Source organism: Acinonyx jubatus, chromosome A3, assembly GCF_027475565.1.
Source record: "Acinonyx jubatus isolate Ajub_Pintada_27869175 chromosome A3, VMU_Ajub_asm_v1.0, whole genome shotgun sequence".
In the NCBI taxonomy this organism is placed as follows: Eukaryota; Metazoa; Chordata; class Mammalia; order Carnivora; family Felidae; genus Acinonyx; species Acinonyx jubatus.
This window is the reverse complement of record NC_069388.1, coordinates 124,726,538-124,737,073: the sequence shown is the minus strand read 5'-3', so window position 1 is coordinate 124,737,073 and position 10,536 is coordinate 124,726,538. Positions and strand designations below refer to the sequence as shown.

The following is a 10,536-nucleotide window of genomic DNA, read 5'->3' as shown; positions in this document are numbered from 1 at the left end:
TGACACTAATTTTGCGGTCTTAAAAATCTTACCCATCCTCTTTGAACCTCTATTTTTTACTTAAAAAAAAAAAAACAAGTGGATTAGAACAGTGGTTTGTTACCATTTTTATGAGTCACAGATACTTTTGAGAAACCTATAAAGGCTAATATTCTTCTCTATAAAAGACTTACACATATATATCATGAAAAATAATACGTTGACATGTTTTACGAGATCATGAAAAGCCTTTAATGTATATGTTATAATATAATATAGAAACATCAGTGAAATATTTTGTAATGTTTAAAGGTAATTAGATAATTCACACACACATACACACAAAACCTTCTCCATACTTCATAATAAAGAAAGCCCCAAACTCCCAAACTAAGAGAAAGCATTTAACCAAAGTAGGAAACAAAACACTTATAAATGCAGTGAAATGTTTTGAAATGTTAAAGTCCAATGTCTTCTTTTAAGTTCTCATAACATTTATTTCAGATAGGGATGAAGTTGTTTAAGCTTAGCTTTTCTTGACAAACCAATTCTGATTGGTCGACTGCATGTCTTAAGAGGTAGTACTCTTGAAATTCCATGTGAAAAATTACTACCTAAAATATAAGATAATAAAAGTGCATAAGGGAGTAAAATTGTAGTTGTAGTTTCTAAGCTTAAAAACTTTACTTCTTTTTTTATCATTTCTTTTTTTTTAATATAATTTATTGTCAGATTGGTTTCCATATGACACCCAGTGCTCATCCCAACAAGTTTTACTTACTTCTAATCATGATCTGGAAACATTTACTGAGTCACTGAGCTAATAAGTGCTTTAAATTAATTAGTTTACTTAATCCTATCCCAATTTTTAAAATGTGAAAGTCTCAACACAAAAAAAAGTTAAGTAACTTGCCCACATAAAATAACAACTAAAAAAAAATCATCATTCCAGTCAGGTAGTCTGACTTAAAAACAATAACAAAACTATATAATTAACTTGATGTTGTGGCTTTAAAAACCATGTCATTTTTTTTAGAAGCTAAACAGTAGGCTATGCTGTTAATGATTACATTTGGCTTTAATAGAGACTATTATCAATAATAGAGCACAGATGTATTTCATCTGTTTATGTATAAATAGAGGGCTCTGATTTTGAAAGTTTTATTTTATTTAACATCACATGATCATATTCAAAAAAATTTAAAACATTTCATGGAGGTATACTGTTACTAAATCAGTAGAACAGACAGGTAGTATTAACTATGCTTCATAATGAAATACAAAAATACCTCTAATTTTCAGAGTGCTTTTTTAAAAAAATAAATAAACAGTGAGGTACAAATATAAAGCTAAAAATGTATCAGGCTTTCAGCCAGCTTTAATGAATTAGTATGACCTTAATATAATAGCACATTTTACTGAAAATAGTATAATCAGCCTAATAATAATTCTGACAAAAGATAAATGGCATGATTTCTATTAAGCTGAACCAAACAGAACCTGTGTGTTTACTGATGTAAACAATAATGAAATAAAATGCAAAGCTTAACTATATGCAAATAGGGAGAAAAAGACACAAAAATAGCTATAAATCAGTTTATGGTACTTTATTCAACATTAAAACTATAAACTTAATTATAAAAAATAAGAGAAAAAACATTACCAGTTGTTTTCATTTTTTAAATAAAACAAAATTGTTGGGTTGTGTCTGATAGGCTAGATTTGGTTATATATTAGACAATTTCAGCAATTTATATACTAAGGGGACTTCATTATGAGATTATTATTTCAGAGCAAAGCCATGATTAGTCCATTTGATTACTTTTTCAAAGAATAGCTCTCCTCTTTCATGGTCTAATATTACAGATACTTCTGGTGATTTTGCAATGGGTAGGAAATCACCAAACCAATTTATATCAACAGAGGCCTTTTGCAAAGCATATGTCCTTGAACAGTCATCAAGTTGTGGCTATGAGGATACGGTTCCTCATCTCCTTGGATTTCCTACCTTTTTATGAATAGATTGTGATCCCTCTTATTACTACTGTACACCAGATTAATCTATTGCTTTGTGTTACTTAATCCTAAACATTCAAAAGTCATAAAATGTATTAGTAGTCTTTTAGAAATAATACTGACTCCAATGTTTTCTAAATCCTTGCAAGTCAAAGTCCACACGCCAGCAGCATCTACATTTGCTTGTTGCAAATACAGAAGCTTCTGGACTACCCCACAAAATAATCAGAATCGTTTAATAGGACACCCAGGTGATTCATCTATACATTCAGGTTAGAGAAGGCTTGGTGCTAAATGATATATAAAGCACCTGGCGCACTGACTGGCCTATTTCCCGTGTTCAAAATAATTTCAAACTACTTGTATTTTGCACACCAGAGAGACAGGAGAGAGAAACAAAGAGAGACCGGATGCCCGGAATCATGACTGGTAGATGCGAGGCATCATGATGACCAGTGGGTAGGTATCAGAAACATTTCAGCACCAGGGCAGAACCCACCACTCCCCAATGCCTTCAAAATCCCATAGGCAGAAGCACAAGCAGGCACCCACTCCGCCTAGGCAGAATTAATCCATTTTTACTAGCCCCCCTCCTTCCCAGCATTCCCCAACTTTTCCCCTCCACTATGAGTTTTAACAAGTCTCAGAAAAACCACTCCGTTTGTATGCACTTCAAAAGTAAATCCAAGAGGACTGTCCTAACATGGTACTAAATAATCCTGGCTGACCACGTTATTTTTCATATTTCATGATGAGACTCTTTTCCTTGTGAAGGCCCTGTAGACTATATGGGTTCAGATATTTCCAACACATGTGACATTTCTTTTCCCGTTTGTGCACATACTTTAATTTTCTTCATACACTCAATTTCACTGTCACAATTGTAACCACGATGACCATATGAGTAGGCGCTCCCTAATCTTCCTTCAAAACCCTCTGGACATTCCTTCCTAATCTTCCTTCAAAGATACTTTGAGAAACGGTCCATGACTAAAGATGTTTTGGTAGATACGTTTCACCTCCATCATTATTCTTTCTAGATCTAGTCTTGTTACCGAGCACCTGCGATTCCTGACCATACGCAAATTTAGTCTTTTAGAAAACAGTTTCCTAATTTCAACCCTACCCTTATCTCACAAGTTAAAATAGATATTAGACTTAGTGTGTTTTATTCAGGTAGTATAGACTTTTTTTTTTAGGCAAAGACCTTTTTTAGTTGTTTAGCTTTTCTTTAGTTTAATTTTTTTAATAGTCAAAAGTTTAAATGCCGTAAGTTACATCATGTTAATAATACCTAAATGATATGTTTTTTAATTACTAAATAAAATATCAATATAAAAAGCCCCATAATATTTAAAGAATAGAGAACATGGATAATAAATATGCAATTCAGAATAACATCTCATCAATGAAAAGTCAACTTCGATAAATATCTTTTTTGGTTTTGCCAATTAATGTTACACACACACATTATACATGTATTAACCCCTGTCTCATCACGTAGCTATGGCAACACATCACTGCAAATATTTAAACACAGTTTTGTAGAGCACATTTCCCAGTAATATTCCAAATGGCTGATTGTAGCCATTTTAATATTTAGCTGATTTTTTAACTATTGGAATTTGCATCAGTAAACCATTAACAGTTACAAAAGTGCTAAATTTGTATTTATTTCCTAATAACCTATGTATATTCTCCTCATGCTAAAAACACAAAATGCAATAGTCATCTCAGAAGGTATTCTAGAAAATAACCAAAAATCTTACCTCCCTTCAGTAAGTAAGTAATTTTTTCCTCCCTAAGTTCATCAGAGAAAAAAGCAGGCCTTTTAGGTGGAGGATTTTCACAGTCTGAAAACAATAATCAATATGTTATAGCAAAAAGTAACTTTTACATAAAATGTTAATACCATAAACCAATTACTTTCTCAAAAATGTTTCCTTCTATTGGCTTCTAATATTTGGGTAAATGAAGCCGGATTCATCAAGGCTCCTTTTAAAAATTTTAGCACTTGTAGGGGCACCTGGGTGGCTCAGTCAGTTAAGGGGCCGGACTCTTGATTTCGGCTCAGGTCATGATCTCATGGTTCCTGAGTTCGAGCCCCGCGTCTGGCTCTGTGCACTGACCACATACAGCCTGCTTGGGATTCTCTCTCTCTCTCTCCTTCTCTCTGTGCCCTGACCCCACTCAATCTCTCCCTCTTTCTCTCTCTCTCTCTCTCTCTCTCTCTCAAAATAAATAAATAATCTTTAAAAAATTTTCATCACATGTTACTTCAACTTCACTCTATTACTTAATGTCTGAACAGGATTTTATAGAAAAATAATGTGCATCAATAAATATTATCTTACACTTTACCTCTATCTCCTTTTTTCCCAAAATTATATATTTGGCCTACACAGGAATAAAAGCAGAATTTTTTTATCATGATAAAAAATATTTTAAAACTAATTTCATACCTTCCTTAGAAGTGGAATACAGTAATTCTTCCTCTGCTGCTCTTGAACAGCAATATTCATTTGGAACTTCCTGTTTCCCATTATTGGATACTGCTTTCCATTTAAATAAACTTTGGTGTCTCTTATGCATATTAGGACATGTTATAGTATCACGGAGGAAAGAAGATACACACATTTCGTTGACTGTAACCATTTTCAAATCTTCTTTCATCTCCGTTTTTACCTCCTCAATATCATTATTTTCTCTAAGGTAATATTCTTGCCCATTGTTTGTTTCCGCAGTGCTTACAATTTTGTTTTCCTTACTGATTTCATGAAACATATGAAGTTCTTCAAGTACTAAATCAAATTTACTCTTCATCTCAAAATTGCTCACTATTGTCTGAGCTTCTGTTGATAAACACTTGGCAGTTAAATCCTGAAAACATTCATTGTTCCCTAGACTCAAATCAGTTTCAAATTGATGATTAACACATTCTGTAGAGTCATTCTTTGGATGAAAATACTCTGAATTAGCTAACTCACTTTCTTGCAAAACATGCTCATATTCATTTCTGTCAGCTACATTATTTTGATTAATATATTTGGTTTCTTCCGCATTTACTTTTTTACTCATTAGTGAAATTGGTTGCATAGAAAACATGCCATCCATTAAATAAAAATTATTCTTCTCTTCCTTTTCTATCTTAATGTCTTTGTTACTTTGGCAACTGTTTGTTAAACTTTGTGCTGTGACTTTTACTTCCTCTTTCAAAATTGAGTCTTGTTTTTTCCTGTTGATTTCACTTAGCAAGCTCCCAAAATTTAGAACCTGCATTATAGTCCCAAGATTGGTTTGTTCACTATGGTTTATGTCGTGGTTTGTTGGTATGGCCCGGGGCCTAATATTGAAGAAATCTTCAAATATGCACTTAAAACTAATGCTGATCTTATTATGCTCCTTTTTCCTTTCAGTATTTAAATCCTGGTTATACATATTTACTTCATAAAATTTTTCATTACTATATCTATGGTTCTGTATAAATTGAGAACCAGATTTAACATGTGTTTTAACAGCATTAGGTGTACAGTGAGTCCAATTTTCCTCATTCATGAATTGTTCAGGACAACTCTTATTCTTGTAAATGTCTTTTGTCAAAGAAATTTCATCCATGTCATCAAAATCCATTAAAAGAGGATTTTTTTCATATGTTTCAAAAATTAGAAAATGTTTATTTTTAGTCGCCATAGTGAAGGAAGGTTTTTTCTTAGACTCTTCAAAAGCTTGTTCAGTTTTAAATAACTTTCTTTTTCTTAACATAGGTTTCATGTTACCTTCTAATAGTCTTGAAAAAGTTAAAGTCCTTGCTAGATACACAGTATGATTTTCCACTCTACTATTTTTTGAATAATGCAAATACATTATCCATTTGACAATGCATCTCTCTTGTAATTTAGGATCATTTTCAATTCTAATGAAACAGTTAAAGTTATTCAGCAAAGAAGCTATGTTGGTTTTCAATATGCTATTTAGAGGTCCTGAAATACTGGTTTGTAAACATACACTTAACATATCATTTTTTCTATTGACATTCATATTCTTAGTTATTAGATTTTGAAGATCAACTCGCTTCTTATCCTTGAAAATTTCATGCCAGTTTAAAACATTATCATTTTTTTGATTTCCTGAGATATTTTCATGAAAATTCAAAATTTCCATAATGGAATTTTCAAAATCTTTGCTTAAATGAGAGCCTTTTTGTGTAGCAGAATATCTTAATTGTAGCATATTGTTGCTTTCTCCTTTACCATTTAACTGAAAAAAACTTATTAAAGCTTTTTGGCTACCAAGTGTTCCTATCATGAGAGGCTTTGATTGTTCTTCACGTGTATTCAGGGCTTTTGTATAGTGATAATCTCCTTTGCTTAAAAGATCTATTTCTACTAATTGTAGAAAATTCAATTGTTCTCCAGTTCTTTTAACATTTTCACTTTGAGTCTTGTAATTACCCCAAATCCAACAAACTGCCCCTATTTTTTCTGAGATGTGACTAATATTAGAGCCCTGGCTTTGAGACTTTTCTAATCTGGTAAACGTATGAATGTCCAGGCATGTTTCTGCTTCTTCCAAATTTGCATTCCCCAGTATTATAGTGAAATTCTTTTCAGAGTCTGTTACATCAGATTTGATACTACTGTGGTTATAGTAGTTTAAACCGATCAAGTCTTTTTTTCTCACACAAATATTTTCGTTGCTGAGTGACTGGTGGTTACTTTCATAGCATGCAGAAAAAATATTTTCTGCATCGGCATCCACAATGTTTTTATCATCCTGTAACTTTTGCTTCTTAACATCAGGTCTATTTTGGGACCAGTAAACGTTTGTGAAATCCCTAACATATGCCTCGTTTTTGTCATTCTTTTTCTTTGCTGTTCCCTTTAAATAGACAGAGGACATTGTGCTATTTAAGTCAGTTGGAAACTCAGGGATACTTATTGTGCCTCTATCTCTAAAATAGCTGGCTTTGGCAATTTCCATGCTGGGCTGGTTTTGAGATTTTGATATATTTAGTGCCGATGCTGAAATGTTATTTTCCTTTTTATGAGATGGCGTAACACCGTCAGCTTTCCATCTGCACTTAATATCAAGAAATGGTGATTTGGTTTCCTTGTAAAAGGTAACATCCCCAAATAGGTTTTCTGTCTGTTTCACATAACTATCGTCTTCCTGAATACCGTCCCTCCCTTGCACTGAATATTGTTTTCCAGCCGCATTTCTTTTAACTCCATGTATATCGTCTGTAGAGGGGTTGGGCAGAAGCGGACGGACCTCTGCTCCAGCTCTGTCACTGCGGTGCACACCGAAAACCTCTTTGTCATTCAGTCCTGCCTCACAAGACTTTCCAGAAGCCCTCAAACCAGAATCAAAACTGCGTGAGGGGAGAGGCTGCAAACAACTATTCACCTCAAATTTGCCCTCTGGGCATCTCGGACTACACATCTGCTCCCCACCGACTGATTTCTCCACACGCGAGTCTGTGGAGTTACCAAAAATCACATTAGCGGAAAGGAGAAGGGCCGGGAAGGGTCTGGGCGACAACAACTGCCAGGCTTTTTCCACCTCAGACAAGCGAGGCACCAGAGGCAGCCTCCACTCCACCTCAGAGGCACTGCCGGGCTCCGTTAGACGGGGCCGCTTACTTCGGGGCGGTCGGGAATCAGCGTCCTCAGGAGGCGGTAAGGAGGTGGCAGGCTCCCTGAACCCGGCACCCTGCGCGGTGCACTGCGCGAAGGACATGGCAGCGAACCGAGATGTTCTGACGAAGTCCGGCCGCGCTCCAGCCTTTTAGCCGGCTCCAGACGGCTCCGCCTGGTCACGCCCCTGCCACGCCCCTCGAGGCCTGCTTCGGCCGGGGCCTCAGGGAAAGCCCCCACCCGACCACGCCCCAGCCCCGCCCCTCCGCCGCCCGGCCCCGCCCCCACTCTACCTGATGTCCTGGAGCTCCGCTAGTCTCTCCCTCACAGCGCAGAGCCCCGGGGCCGTTACATTGTCTATTTTTAGCGCCTCTTGCGGGTGCTTGGACTGTAGCCGGTCTAAAGATTTTCTTCCCTCTGGTAGAATTAAGGGGAAAAGTCAGACTCTCTCTCTCTCTCTCTCTTTTAATTTGTGTCTCGTTTAATTTGTGAACAGAAACAGTTTTGCCTTTAAAATTCTAAAATTCTGTTTTCCTCGGAAGCGGCTTGTCCACAGTTGCTCTTGAGAGTCTTCTCCAGTAAAAAACAAACAAACAAAAAAAAACCAAAAACAAAAAACAAGGGTGTTCTGTGAGCGCCAGGCCAAATCTCTCCGTGTCTGGAAAAACTTTTAAAAAATGCTCGTAATCATCCCGGTGACATTTAAAATCAGATATTCACTTCACTAGTAAAGTGTGTCTAGGGGAAAAAAGACACTGGTATTTAACAATGTGAATTATTTCACGGGAGGAAATGTTGAAAATAATTATCCAGATAATTATTAATCTTCACTTTAAAACTGTAGAAAAATCGTTTTCATGTGTGCTGTGGGGTTCCCCCCCCCAATATTGTGGATAAAATAAGTTACAGATAAAAATTGTATGTTTCAACTAGTTCAGTTACTGTAAGAATATATAATAGTTTCCATTCATACCTAATAAGTTGTGTGAACGTTATTTTTCTTTTTCCTCTGCCTTGAGAATAATTTATTATTTCCCGTCCGTTCTGGTTTTTGTCAATTCCGTAATCATAAAGAAGAAAAAAAAAGAAAATTATTTTCAAGATGTTTATTATTATGTACATGTTTATTAAGGAACGTGGGATTACTGTTCAGCCATCAAAAACCTCAGCCCCCTAATGATTTTTTCAAAGTTGGTCAGTTTTATGTTCCCTGGCAAAAACTTATAAGAACCACAATAATGTGCAACAGGAATCCTGATTTTAGAACCCATGGGAGCATATATGGCAAGATATGACGAGTGGACTACTTTATTTTTTTTTCTTTAATCTTTATTTCTTTTTGAGAGAGACAGAAACAGAGCATGAGTGGGGGAGGGGCAGAGAGAGAGGGAGACACAGAATCTGAAACAGGCTCCAGGCTCCCAGCGGTCAGCACAGAGCCCGACAAGGGACTTGACCTCACTAACCGCAAGTTCATGACCTGAGCCGAAGTCGGTCACTTAACCGACTGAGCCACCCAGGCACCCCTCACTCCTTGTGCTTTTAAATGTTAATCATCCGGGTTTTTTTCTTTTGGTCTTAAGTTGGCTAGAGCCTCCAGTGCAATATTAAAGCAGTTTTGTTTTGTTTTTTAACATTAGTTATTATAGAGAGACAGAGCATGGGAGGGGCAGAGAGAGAGGGAGACACAGAATCTGAAGCAGCCTCCAGGCTCTGAGCTGTCAGACGTGGGGCTCGAGCTCACGAACCTCGAGATCATGACCTGGGCCGAAGTCCTATGGTTAACCAGCTGAGCCACACAGGCACCCCAACTAGTGTACTACTGTAGGTAGTATGTTTGCTTAAATTTGTAGAAAGCCTTGCAGTACAAGCATTTCATCTACACTAAAAATAAGAATGTGGCAATTGTTCAAATTATACATCAGTGAGTTCTCAAAGTGCTACTTTTATGTAAATTCCATTCCTTTTTTTTTTTACCTTAGACTTTCCACAATTGTACATTCCATACTAATGGAGTCTGTTCTATGCTTGTGATCAGCCCATGAGGATTGACTTGCATAGCTGATGGTGCACTAACATAATATTAGGAACGAGCTTGCTTTCTTTCTTTCTTTCTTTCTTTCTTTCTTTCTTTCTTTCTTTTTTTTTTTTTTAAGTAAACGGTACCTCCAATGTGGGGTTGGAACTCATGACCTCAGGACCAAGAGTTGCATGCTCCACTGACTGAGACAGGGAGGTACCCCAGGAGGAAGCTTTTTTATCTGTAAAGTAAATGCCATAGCTTTGTGATTCTAGATTGATCTGTCACTTGGTGTTTCTTTCTTCATTTTACTAGCTTTCCAAGAACATACTATTTTTTAGATCTCCCTTACACCATGATTTAAAAACCGGATTGTTTAAGGACTAGAACACAATAAAACCCAAAAGTATTAAATTTAATTCAACAATTGTTTGAGAACTGTGTCTAAGACACTGTTAGGTATACAGAAAGGTACAGGTTTGTTGGGGTTTTTTTCCCAGCCTTAAAGAAACTTACAGCAATGAAGACAGAAAAAGAAGTCTTTTTTTGTACTTACTTACTTGATTATTACACTAATGATCACTGTTGTTTCAATCAATGCCTATTGAAACTATTATTCATGTGAGGGTTTTGTTTTATTTTTTAAATGCTACCTTAAAAATACACTATAAGTGAGAAATGCAAAAGGTGTATCTTTAACCCATCAAAATCAAAATATAAATGAGATTTGTTCAAATCTTACCTACCCTTCAAAGCCCATTTCAAACGTCATATATTTCCATATCACCTTACCGGAATGTTCCTACCTCCTTAATAACAATAACCTGAGCTTTAAGGACAGCACCTGTCATTCCTTTCAGTCTGGTGTCTTATTATAGTCCAGAT

The 10,536-nt window shown here is 36.0% G+C and overlaps 1 protein-coding gene across 1 annotated transcript; it reads right to left on the bottom strand.

Moving 5' to 3' along the window:
* Positions 1 to 207: 207 nt before the first annotated feature.
* Positions 208 to 7,872, bottom strand: RAD51AP2 (RAD51 associated protein 2). Its single transcript, XM_015078357.3, is given in 4 exon segments — positions 208 to 477; positions 479 to 593; positions 3,765 to 3,848; positions 4,458 to 7,872. Coding segments are annotated over 4 exon segments (3,516 nt in total). The 5' UTR covers positions 7,735 to 7,872; the 3' UTR covers positions 208 to 437.
* Positions 7,873 to 10,536: the final 2,664 nt, after the last annotated feature.